Source organism: Crinia signifera, chromosome 2 (genome assembly GCF_055691185.1).
Source record: "Crinia signifera chromosome 2, ASM5569118v1, whole genome shotgun sequence".
NCBI lineage: Eukaryota > Metazoa > Chordata > Amphibia > Anura > Myobatrachidae > Crinia > Crinia signifera.
In genome coordinates, this window is record NC_139218.1 from 361,459,696 (window position 1) to 361,473,550 (window position 13,855).

The 13,855-nt window shown below is 44.5% G+C and overlaps 1 protein-coding gene across 1 annotated transcript in view; it reads left to right on the forward strand.

Moving 5' to 3' along the window:
- Positions 1-13,855, forward strand: part of MTMR6 (myotubularin related protein 6) — a 57,440-nt gene that overhangs the window by 12,698 nt on the left and 30,887 nt on the right. The window contains exons 2-4 of the mRNA XM_083169900.1: positions 5,040-5,153; positions 6,108-6,270; positions 11,217-11,374. Of these exons, the coding sequence (XP_083026026.1) occupies positions 5,040-5,153; positions 6,108-6,270; positions 11,217-11,374 (435 nt within the window). The remainder of the gene's footprint in view (positions 1-5,039; positions 5,154-6,107; positions 6,271-11,216; positions 11,375-13,855) is intronic.

The following is a 13,855-nucleotide window of genomic DNA, read 5'->3' on the forward strand; positions in this document are numbered from 1 at the left end:
CGACCTTTTAGCAATTCGACCTAATGGATTCGATGTAATGACATTCGACCATAATGCATTCGACCAAACGATCCCAACCCGTCTGATTGTGAGAGCCATGTTTCTGTTATAGCCAGCAGGTTGAAGTTGTTTGGGTACTCTTTACTTAGAACGGCGCCCACGATTTTGATCATGGGCATCGTTAGTAAAAAATCGCGGGCATTGAATGCACTAAAAAATCGGGTGTGATGCGACCGACGCGATGCCCCATAGGGAACAATGTTAAATGTCTCAATTGACCCAATTTTCCTGTTCAATGCCTCAATTGACCCGATTTTTCCATAGGAAACAATGTTAAATGGCCCACAGAGGCCAAATAGGCACCCTGAAGTGTGAAATGGCCCCCACAATTGTTAACGCCGCCCCACGATCAACGTGAACCCGAAGCGTGGCGAGCGCAGCGGTACGCGTCCTACGACCTTTTCATACCCCCACTATCCACGTCGGCGTGGAGTTGAGAATAGAAAGTGTGGCGAGCGCAGCGAGCCACTGAGCCCCGCGAAGGGACGCGGACAGCTGTGAAGCCCGCGAGGGGACGCGGATACCTGTGAAGGTATCCGCTGCGCTCGCCACGCTTCGGGCGCGGTGGCTCGCTGCGCTCGCCACACTTTCTATTCTCAACTCCACGCCGACGTAGATAGTGGGGGTATGAAAAGGTCGTAGGACCCGTACCGCCGCCTCTCGCGGGCTCGCTGCGCTCGCCACGCTTCGGGTTGACGTTGATTGTGGGGTGGCGTTAACAATTGGGGTGGCCATTTCACACTTCAGGGTGCCTATTTGGCCTCTGTGGCCCATTTAACATTGTTTCCTATGGAAAAATCGGGTCAATTGAGGCATTGAACAGGAAAATCGGGTCAATTGAGACATTTAACATTGTTCCCTATGGGAAATCGCGGGCATCGCGTCGGTCACATCGCACCCAATTTTTTAGTGCATTCAATGCCCGAGATGGCCACGATGGGCGCCCTTCTAGGTAAAGAGTACCGTTGTTTGAAATGAAGAGGTCGTTGATGGATGTTAATTTGTTGCCAACAGAGCGTGCATTCCATAACGCACATTTTAGTGATTTGGGGGATGAAGGGAGGCATTTGATGTTTATGAGGTTAGCTGGATTACTATGTTCCTGAGAGTTAGGTGTCTGCGAGCGGGGCAAGCAGCTGGGGCCTGGATTAAGTGAAATGTCACCAGCTAATAGAAGCAGTAGAGAGAGATAGGTGTAGCTGCAGGTGGTTTGTGAATGTTGTTTCTGGCGACAGTTTGTGGATGTTATTGTCAATGTAGAGAGATATGTAAAAATCTCATGAGTGTTAATAAGAGGGGTGTGGATAATGGAGGCAGAAATGTGTATAGAGGGCTGAGCTTCAGGGAGCGAGAGAGAAGAGACTGATTTTGAGAGAAAACCATGGAGAGCAAAGCAGAGCAGTATTTTGTAGTACATGGTGTATTTGAACAGTTATATAGGCCAAGAGTTATATTAGACTTGCAATAGTTAATACCAGCTTACTGGTGTTGCTCAGATAGTCATTTATAAACCCTACATATATGTGAGTGCACGCTGACTAGCACAGCTGACCATAGATTGCATACAATGCTATGGCATGCAGTGAAGTAAATGTTTTCAGTTGTAGAGTTACCCTGTATTTGGTGAAGCAAACACCAGCATAATATGGCTCCAATTAGCAAGGTTGTTTACACAAATACCGTCATTGGTGGTGTAGTGGTCTTGTGACTTCTCCCAGAGACTGCAGCGTCTTGTTCCTGGTGAGTATTTAGACCCCCTAACCCTAATCCTTGCCACTAAACTTAATCATCAGGATGTCAGTGTTTCATAAGGAAATTCAAACCAAGGTTACGGTTGACCATTGATGATAAGGCTGATTCGTACTTGCTTCTATCACCTATGGGACCTACACACATAGCGATATGCAGGCAGGGCCATAGCGATGTACTGTAGATGTGCGTCCCAACGCATCGTAATCTCCTGGCGATTTATTAACCCGCACGTAGGTTATTAATTGGTCAGGGCCAGTGTTCTCACTGGAGAGCACAGACCCTGACACATCTATTCCTGGGAACTAACCTACTGTAGTAGCATTTTCCAGCTCTTGCTGTGATGAAGCCGTCACTAAAACACTCTTCCACAGCAATGATGAATGCACCATTAAGTTTAACTGGGATTGTAGTAGTTTGATATTTAGATTATGGATGGTTTCTCTGTCCATAAAAGTGACAAAATCTAGATACTGATTGTAAAGTATTATTGTAAATTATTCATGTGCACCCAACCATCGGGTGTGAGTCACCTACTTTGCGAAGGGAGAATGCACTTACTCCTCCCCTCACTTCCTGGAGTACTTCACAGAGAAACTGTGCTGCTAAATGGTAGCATGGTCAACAGGAACAGTGTTGATGTTCATAAGGTCAACACAATGTCAACATTAGAGCATCGACATCTTCAACTCGCAATTTTGACATCTGAGATATCAATGCTTTGAGGAATCCGACGGTTACAGGGGGGGGGGGGGGGGGGGGTGGAGGTTGGGCACTGGTGTCAAAATAGGGATAGGTGGAGACATACTGTCACAGCACTGCCGATCCTGGAAGAAGACATTGGAGCTCCTGCTGACACCAGGAGAATGTAAGAAGTCACTAGAGCACCAGGGACTGTTTGTCATGACCTCTCCCACAATGTTGGACACTGCTGGACACCCAAGTTACCTGGTAAAGGTGTTCCCACTCGCCTCGTCCCTGGGGCATAGCTTTAGGACAGTATGGGTGCCTCTTTGCATATTTATGACGTATTAGGACTGAGCAAGTGCAGTTGCTCTCACGGCTGCACAGCAGCTGCAGTACTCTGGCTGTGTCTGCATTGGTCAGGTCTTTATCTGATTGCTCTGCATTAAATGGGTGTATCCGGCAGCCACATTATGGGGGTTATTCTGCTTAATTCGCTCAGATGCCAATTTGCGTCCTTGCCAGTCAACCTAACCCCGCCTTGCGAATGGTGGTACGCCGGCCCACCATTCGCTAGGTGCATTCCATCGCACTGGCTGCAAATGGATGTTTTACACAAACATCCATTTGCAGCGTGCAGGGGAACACCCACATCATTCAATGGTCGCCGAAATGCGCAGAAATGTGCATGCGTAGTAACACAACATCGGTCCCTGTGCAAACGTCCTGAATAAGGTCCTATGTGCACAAGAGATCGGTTTCATGAGTGTCAGGGATGTGTAGATAACAATCGGTGCTATTCTGCGTGGCGCTGACAGTTTAAAGACGCTGGTTCCTGACAGATCTCTAGCACCCGGGATGGGGCTGGTCCAAATGCCAATACTAATGATGTTTGGAGCTGGGGGCGCGGTGGCTTCCCGCTTGTGTATTGATCCACGCATTAGCCCAACCGATACTTACTCACATAAGGTAGTAAATGCTGCTTTCGTAGCTTCATGCAAAAACAGCGAATGCACCGACATAAAATCACTCGCATTATATTAATACAAAAAGCGCACACAGGGCTGTCAGTTTGACAGACCTTTTTTATGGATCAAACAGTAGGGTATTCTATATATAATACTGTGCATGCACATCCTTGCTGCGTTGCGATGCTGAAGCGTTCTGAGCAATGCTAGATCACTTAGAACAGGCATGTCCAAACTATGGCCCTCCAGTTGTTGTGAAACTACACATCCCAGCATGCCTTGCCATAGCTTTAGCATTCCCTAATAGCAAAACTGTGGCAAGGCATGATGGGACGTGTAGTTTCACAACAGCTGGAGGGCCATAGTTTGGACATGCCTGAATTAGAACGCTTCAGCATGATCACTAAGCCCACAGAGATGTGTCAGTGCTGTGTGCTGAGGGATCCCACAGGGCCAGTGTTTTCCGGTGAGAATAATGGCCCTGACCAATTTAATAACCAGCGTGCCGGGAGACAGTGCCGTGCATCGCTATTGCCCCTACACACAGAGCAGTGTAGTCTCTTTTCTGAGCGGTCTAGTGATACCGCCCAGAAAAGGCCTGTATATCGCTATGTGTGTAAGCCCCATTACACCTCTTTATGCTGGGAGAGACAGAATGCACGATGGAGGGGTCAGAGCACTCCAATGCAGACCACTACACAGGTGCAATATGTCCGCCAGGTTATCACTTGTGGGTACAAAATAGACTTTGATGGCATGTGGGAATGTAGTGGGCTCAGGCGCTTATATGTTCTTAATGCATTCAATTCCAGGGGCCAGATGCACTAAGCTTCAAAAGTGATCAAATGTAGAGTGGTAAACAGCCGGCCAATCAGCTCCTACCTGACATGTAACAGACTGGGTTTGAAAAATTAACAGGTAGGAGCTGATTGGCTGGTTGTTTATCACTCTCCATTTTTATCACTTCTTGAAGCTTAGTGCATCTGGCCCAATGTGAGGCCATACACCGTATTGCATTTTTGTATCCCCTAGTTATGCATTCATAATTAAATGTAATCAAAATGTCTGTTATACATCTACCTGTGCCATGACAGAAACACACCTGGAAACATATATGTAAATGATTCTTATGGTGTCAGTCATGTTCCCAGTGAGATGTATGCACATTTTCAACTATAATGACGTTGAATTGTTTTGGAACAAAAACACAGTATCTAACACAGCACACCGCAAGTTACACGCGTGTAAACCACAAATCTGCCCAATCGCATGTCTTCCTATTATTTTTATTTTCACATCCATTTACAAGTACATTACAATGACCTATCAAAGTGCAGCAATCTACTGCCAGGGGGTAAGTAGTAGCCAATGGCATGGTCAGCATATTTTCATGATATCCTGTTGGATCCAGGCCCTCTATGTTGCTGGGCCCTGTCACTGTTTTGTGCAGAGGTCGGTGGGGTTGTGTATTTGTATCTGACAAGAGACGTGTAAATGACTGTATTTTACATGTTATAATACGTGGAATGCGTGTGGCGAGCAAACTAAAGTCATTTTCTTGTTTGTTTGTTCTTGTAGGTGGAGCAGGTGAAGTTATTGGATCGTTTCAGTGCTAACAACAGATTCACCTCAGGCACGCTGCACCTCACAGCCACCCACTTAATGTTCATAGACTCGCAGAGAGAGATCTGGGTATGTAATGCTGAACGATATAACAATGTATAAGGGGCCTACACACACGGTGAGATGCTGTTGAGCGATCTGTGAAGGCCAGTATTCCCTGGTGAGAACACTGGCTCTGACTGGTGATTAACTAGATTTTTCCAGCATGCTGGATATTAATCGCCGAGCGATAGCGACGCGCGTTACCACACATCGCTTTCCCTATGGCCCCTACACACTGTTGTACCTATGTACGCATCTTGTTGCCCATAGATAGCTATCATATCTCTATTTCTTCTAAATGATAGACAGAATCTTGTTGCTACGGGCAACTCCTCTACTTTTTGGTTGCTATGGACAACTTTTTTTTCCCATATTGTAGAAGCTTTAGGAAATCTACCCAGAGAAGTCACATTGGTGTTAAGAGATGATATGCGCCTTAGCTTTAAGTATAAGGATACCATAAGTCATAGAGAGTTCTGCATTATATAAAGTAATTCAGTAACAGTAAGGGAGGGTGTATTATTCCTTTTAAAATGCCTCCGTTTCTCAATGACACCAGTGTGCCTTGAGATATTCTCAAGTGTGCCCTCAGACTTAGAGATGTCCACACCAGTTTACAACCACCCCCACCTGTTCAACTGTTATTCTCTCTTGTGTTCATGTGAGGGCCAATGTATTTATTTTTATTTTTTTACCTGTGAGGACCAGTGTGATTGTTTTTTCATATGAGGCAATGAGTTTTTTTTTTTTTTTTCCTATGTGGGCCAATATTATTTTTCCTGTGGGGGTCTGATGGTGTGCCTTGGCGATTTTTAATATCTTGTTTGTTGCGCCACGAGTTAAAAAGGTTGCAAATCACTGCTATAAGGTATGCAGTGTAGCATAGTTATAAAAAGAAATGAGGTAAAGCTTTAGACATACATTATACATCAGGCTGAGGTTGTCTCTCATGACTTTAAATCATATTTTTGTTGATCATAGATTTTACACCATCATATTGCTGCGGTGGAGAAACTGTCACTCACCACCACCGGATGCCCCCTGGTGATACAGTGCAAGAACTTCCGTGTGGTCCATTTTGTGGTTCCCAGGGAGAGAGACTGTCACGACATCTACAACTCTCTGCTCCAACTTTCAAAGCCAGGTAAGGAGTTTTTATTGAGTTAGGGGCAGATGTACTAAACCTTGGAAAGAGAGAGGGATAGTACCAACCAATCGGTTCCTATCTATCATTATTCAAACACTGACGGTAACATGGCATCTAGGAGATGATTGGCTGAGATAATATCTTTCTCCACGGTTTAGGGCCTGATTCAGAGTTGATCTCAAATGCATAATCTTTCTCAAATGTGCAAAACCATGCTGCACTGCAGGTGGGCCAGATGTAACATGTGCAGAGAGATTTAGATTTGGGTGGCGTGTGTTCAGAGTGAAATCTAAATTGCAATGCAATAATAAAGTAGCCAGTATTTACCCTGCACAGAAACAAAATAATACTTAGTTCAGAGTGAAAAGGACAGACAAAAGATTTCAGGGGAAATTTATACGCACATGATCTTTCTAGTGTGTGCGCACCTTAAGGCTCCCATGCATTAGGCCGACTTATCCTAAGGACAATTAGGGTTACCACTCAGCCCTTTAATTCTGGACACATATTTATTAGTCAGCCAGCCACAGAACCTGTGTAATTAATATGTTACATAGTTACATAGTAGGTAAGGCTGAAAAAAGACTTGCGTCCATCTAGTTCAACCTGGTATAGATATCCATTGCTGATTTGGTAGGTTCTGGTATTTTACAGACAAATTATATTTCTTATTTGTACCCATGGATGTTTTTCTCCAGTAAATGTTTGTCCAACTTTGCCTTGAATGCATTTAATGAGCCAGCCGTTACCACCTCTCTGGGAAGAGAGTTCCAGAGTTTCACTGTTCTGACCGTAAACAAATTCTTTCTACTAGCTGAATGAAATCTTTTTTCTTCTAATCTGTACTCATGCCCTCGTGTCCTAGATTCCTTTCTAGTAGAAAAGAGGGTGTGTGACAGTTCCTTATATTGGCCCTTGATATACTTGTACATGTTGAGCATGTCCCCCCTTAAACGTCTCTTTTCTAATGTACAGTAAATAGTCCCAAATTGCTTAATCTCTCCCCGTAGCTTAAATTCTCCATTCCCCTAATAAGCTTTGTTGCTCGCCTTTGGACTTTTTCTAATTCTATGATATCCTTTTTATAGTGTGGGGCCCAGAACTGTACTCCATACTCTAGGTGAGGTCTCACCAATGCTTTATATAGTGGCATAATTACCCTTGAGTCCCTAGTTTCCATTCCCCTCTTAATACATGCCAGAATTTTGTTGGCCTTTTTTGTAGCTACATTACAATGGGCACTACATCCTAGATTGCTGTCTATTTGGACTCCTAGATCCTTTTCAAGTATGGAATTACCCAGTTCCTCTCCGCTAAGGTTGTAACTTGCACACTGGTTGTGTCTCCCAAGGTGCATAACCTTACATTTATCTACATTGAACCTCATCTTCCATTTTTTTGCCCACTCATCTAGAATTGCAAGATCATTTTGAAGCATGGTGACATCTTCTGATGATTTGATGACTTTGCTAAGTTTTGTATCGTCCGCAAAGATGGATACATTGCTGAGTAACCCTATCCCAATATCGTTAATAAAAATGTTAAACAAAATGGGCCCCAAAACTGAACCCTGGGGCACTCCACTTAGTACCGGTATCATATCTGATACGGCACCATTCACAACCACTCTTTGTTCTCTATTACATAGCCAATTCCCTACCCATCTGCAAATATTTTCACCCAATCCTAGGTTCTCCATTTTATTAATCAATCTCTTGTGTGGGACAGTATCAAATGCTTTAGCGAAATCTAGGAAAATCACATCTACAGTATGTGTCCAGAATTAAAGGGATGAGGTGGTAACCCTCCCATTCACTATTACAGGACTTTCATCGGGCTGCTCCCATCCTATGGAATGCCCTTCCATGCACAATTAGACTCTCCACTAGCCTCCAAACTTTCAAGCGTTCCCTGAAAACTCACCTCTTCAGGCAAGCCTATCATATTTAAGTTCTACACGCATTACCCTCTGAGGCACTTATGTATTATATAGCTTCCCTTCTGGACTTGTAACTTGTTGGGACTGCTATGCTATTATTGATGCCTGTCCTTGTGTTTCCCCCTTATATACCTAATAGATTGTAAGCTTGCAGCAGGGCCCTCTAACCACCAAGTCTGTCTGTTACCCAGTTTGTTTTATCACTGTCTACTATTGTAAAGCGCAACGGAATCTGCTGCGCTATATAAGAAACTGCAAATAAATAAATAAATAAATAACCCTAAGGACAAGTTGGACCCGATTACCCCGGAAGCTCCCTGGGAGGGCTCTCGCACGATTAGGAACTTGATGTGCCAAGTTTTGCACGTGATAAATCGCATGCAACTCCTACGGAGCTGCAGGCGGAGGGACCCTGGAGCCGGGCAGGGGAGCCGAGAACTGAGCTGCAATAAAGCCCATACAAATTAATGTGAAAGCCACTGATTGGCTGAGAGCTCTCAGCCGATCATCAGCCTCCCATTTGGGCAGCCTCTGAGTGGCTGAGAGAGCTCACAGCCAATCAGTGGCTGCCCATTCATTTGTATGTTTTTTGGGGGGTTTTTTATCGCCTGTCCGACCTCCGATCCGATGCGCTCGGGATTTCAAGCACATGAGATTTGGTCTGATTTATCGTCCCGATTTGTCGGTATCGGACCAAATCTCACTAGTGTATGGGGGCCTTTAGTCTTTAAATTAAAGCATTTGGCATACATTTAGATACAGATATCTTAAAACCAGACATAAAAAAGCTAAATGATTCTGCTCACAGGAGTCCTATCCAGCAGCACTGTGAGGAGAACTGCTAAACAATCTATTCGTGAGGAGATTTTTCATTTTCATAAAATAGTTGAGTAAATCCTTATCTGACGAGGCCTAAGACCCAAGCCATTATAAATGATTAATTCCATGCCTCTTCTTTAAAAGACTTACATCATCAGTGGTCTGAAAAGTATTATCAATTGAATTGACAATGTAAAGCTGTGTACATAGTTACATAGTAGGTAAGGCTGAAAAAAGACTTGCGTCCATCTAGTTCAACCTGGTATAGATATCCATTGCTGATTTGGTAGGTTCTGGTATTTTACAGACAAATTATATTTCTTATTTGTACCCATGGATGTTTTTCTCCAGTAAATGTTTGTCCAACTTTGCCTTGAATGCATTTAATGAGCCAGCCGTTACCACCTCTCTGGGAAGAGAGTTCCAGAGTTTGACTGTTCTGACCGTAAAGAAATTCTTTCTACTAGCTGAATGAAATCTTTTTTCTTCTAATCTATACTCATGCCCTCGCGTCCTAGATTCCTTTCTAGTAGAAAAGAGGGTGCGTGACAGTTCCTTATATTGGCCCTTGATATACTTGTACATGTTGAGCATGTCCCCCCTTAAACGTCTCTTTTCTAATGTAAATAGTCCCAAATTGCTTAATCTCTCCCCGTAGCTTAAATTCTCCATTCCCCTAATAAGCTTTGTTGCTCGCCTTTGGACTTTTTCTAATTCTATGATGTCCTTTTTATAGTGTGGGGCCCAGAACTGTACTCCGTACTCTAGGTGAGGTCTCACCAATGCTTTATATAGTGGCATAATTACCCTTGAGTCCCTAGTTTCCATTCCCCTCTTAATACATGCCAGAATTTTGTTGGCCTTTTTTGTAGCTACATTACAATGGGCACTACATCCTAGTTTGCTGTCTATTTGGACTCCTAGATCCTTGTACACATGGGGGAGATATATTGCTCAGTGTATCCTGTTCATCATTGACCAGAGATGGTCGCTGATGAAACAGAAACTGCCGGGGGAGCTGCAGAGGTAATCAGCCGGTTGCAGGAGCATGTTCCAGCGATCACTACGGGGGTAAAAACGGGAGTGCGCACCCGGCGATATATCGCCGGTGCACACTCCCATCGCGGGCAATATGGTAGCTCAGCGACCATATTTCCAGCGATATTTGCAATAATCGCCCCCGTGTGTACACACCTTAAGCAAGATGTAGAATGTAAGGTAATAATCTCAGTCTAGGATCAGATTTATTTTGTGCAAGTGTAGGGGGTGCTGCGGCCAAGAAGGGTGTGGATGCAGAGCAAATTCTATAAAGTAATAAAGTAATGACACCCCCCCCCCCCCCCCCCCCCCCACAAACACATACACACTTTCATAATATCACTTAGCAAAGCTTGCTTTACCACCAGCCAATCACAAGTGTTTTCTCACACTGGACAGTTGTGATTGGCTGTCAGTAAAGGGGGCTCCAAGGTTTGATTATCTGGCTTTGGTGTTTCGTAGAGCCGTGTGTGTGACCTTTTTTACGTAAATTTTATTTACTTATTGAGGTTAGATCACAAAATTTCTTTGTAAGTAATATTTGCAGTTTTTCAATCAAGAATTAAAACAAATGATGTTAGGGGAATCTGAACTCGTGAGCAAGCCACATAAAGCTGCCTATTGGAGAAGCAGCTGCTCCTGAGTTCTACGCCTGCAGCCTTTCGCATTTGCTCCTGCTGCTTGTTGGTCGCCATAGCAAAGCGGTTGCTTACAGAAAGCTCCAGGCACTTGAATTGAAAACAAAAAAGTTGGAGATAAAGGGTATACGTGGTATAAAAAGTGACAGCACCAGATCGCGTTACCATTGCCAGAAGGCCTGGATCTGCCCATTTGCAGTGCAGCTTTTGCACATGTGCAGATCTGAAAACACCAAATTTAAATGTATCTCTCAGAATGGGTTGGCACAGCAATCACCAGGTAGTTTATTTTAAATTAGATTTTTATGTAATATTGCCATTTGTTATAAAAGCGCTAAGTTAACTTCTATGAGAATTAATTTGCACATGCATAGGAAATGTTTCGTCTCCTTTAAAAAATATAGGTTGATGGGCAAAGATGGCTGATCATCAGAAGGAGCATGTCTGCTATGCTGTGGGAAGACTAGGCTAATATCTGATTGAAAACATTTGTATTCCTCCCCTGCTAGTGAGATACGATGATCTTTACGCCTTTTCCTACAACCCGAAACAAAAGGAGGCAGAGCGGGTCCTTGGCTGGCATTGCATCGACATGAAGGAGGAGTATCAACGAATGGGGATCCCTAATTCTCACTGGCAGCTCTCCGATGTGAACAGAGATTACAAGGTACTTCATTCATATCTGCGGCGCCTCCTACTGGACCAGCAAGTAATCAGTTCAAAGTTCCTGCAAGTCGTGTTCTAGGCAGAAGCTACTAGTAACACACCACACACACACACCACACACACACACACTCACGCTCACACAAGTTACAAGTCTCAGGAACATATGTGATAGAATGATATTAAAAAAAAGATTATGATCTTACAATATCGGCTCTAAAAGAGGACACAGACGGTGGGAATGTGGAATTATTAACTATTCTGTATTTTGTGATACTGAATCGGGCGATAGGTGTGAAAATTCTCAAGCAACCCTTTTTAAAAAAATATTAACCCTTTGAGTGCCAAGGTTGTTGTAAGAGATCCTCAAAATATCCGTGAAACATGCCAGCGCCGCTCACAGCTGCTGCTCTTTTTTGGGCTGCAATATTTCACTCAATTTCAATTCATTGACTTGGCTGTATTTGTATTTATTTATACTAAAAGGACAGTCGCTGGGGGCGGTGCTGGCATTTTTTAGCGGATATTTTGAGGATCGCTCACAGCAACGTTGACACGCAAAGGGTTAATAAATTTCATATGAAATGGGAACTGTATCTTAATTTCCTACCGGACGACACCCCTCTTCAAATTATGACGGTATTTCAGAACACGATTTGGTCCCTTCTCAGGCGTCTTACTTAACAATCTGTATATTAGCTTAAAGCCCCCTACACACTAGCTGATGCATGGCCGTCGTTAACGAGTACCTTCCCCGCCTGAACATGGAGGAGTGGGCTAATAAGTGGAAGATGAGGTTCAATGTAGATAAATGTAAGGTTATGCACCTAGGGAAACACAACCAGTGTGCTAGTTATAACCTTAGCGGAGAGGAATTGGGTAATTCATTACTCGAAAAAGACCTAGGAGTCCAAATAGACAGAAAACTGGGGTGTAGTGCCCAATGTAATGTAGCAGCAAAAAAGCCCAACAAAATTTTAGCATGCATTAAAAGGGGCACGGAAACCAGGGACTCAAAAGTAATTAGGTACTCTTTACCTAGCACGGCGCCCACGATCTCCATCGCGGGCGTCGCGGGTAAAGAAATCGTGGGGATCGCGGGCATCGCGGTCAGTACATTAACGCGATCCCCGCGATCCCCACGATTTCCCATAGGGTTCAATGTTAAATTTAGTGCTGCCCGCGATTTTACATTCAATGCTTCAATGGCCGCGATTTGGCCATAGGAATCAATGTTAAATGGGCCACAGAGCCCAAATAGGCACAATTAACACTTAAATGTCCCCCCAAATTTGTAACGCCACCCCACGATCCACGCCAACCCGAAGCGTGGCGAGCGCAGCGAGCCCGCGAGGGGCGGCGGTACGTGTCCTCCGACCTTTTCATACCCCCACTATCCACGTCGGCGTGGAGTTGAGAATAGAATAGTGTGGCGAGCCACCGAGCCCGAAGCGTGGCGAGGGGACGCGGATACCTTCACAGGTAAACGTGGCCCTACGCGGGCTTCACAGGTATCCGCGTCCCCTCGCGGGGCTCGGTGGCTCGCTGCGCTCGCCACACTATTCTATTCTCAACTCCACGCCGACGTGGATAGTGGGGGTATGAAAAGGTCGGAGGACGCGTACCGCCGCCCCTCGCGGGCTCGCTGCGCTCGCCACGCTTCGGGTTGGCGTGGATCGTGGGGTGGCGTTACAAATTTGGGGGGACATTTAAGTGTTAATTGTGCCTATTTGGGCTCTGTGGCCCATTTAACATTGATTCCTATGGCCAAATCGCGGCCATTGAAGCATTGAATGTAAAATCGCGGGCAGCACTAAATTTAACATTGAACCCTATGGGAAATCGTGGGGATCGCGGGCATCGCGTCGCGGCCGTTAATGTACTGACCGCGATGCCCGCGATCCCCACGATGGGTGCCGTGCTAGGTAAAGAGTACCAGTAATTATGCCTCTGTATAAAGCATTGGTGAGACCTCACCTCGAATACGGAGTACAATTCTGGGCCCCACACTATAAAAAGGACACCATAGAATTAGAAAAAATCCAAAGACGAGCAACAAAGCTTATTAGGGGACTGGAGAACTTAAACTACGAGGAGAGATTAAGCAAGCTGGGACTATTTACACAAGAGAAGAGACGTTTAAGGGGGGATATGCTCAACATGTACAAATATATCAAGGGCCAATATAAGGAACTGTCAAACACCCTTTTTTCTGCTAGACAGGAATCTAGGATGAGAGGGCATGAGTATAGATTAGAAGAAAAAAGATTTTGTTCAGCTAGTAGAAAAAAATTCTTTACAGTCAGAGCAGTCAAACTCTGGAACTCTCTTCCTGGAGAGGTGGTGTCGGCAGACACAATATATACATTCAAAATAAGGTTGGACAAACACTTACTGGTTAATAAGATCCATGGGTACAAATAAGAAACCTAATCTGTCTTGGAATATTAGAACATACTATAAAGCAACGGATAAGCTATTATAA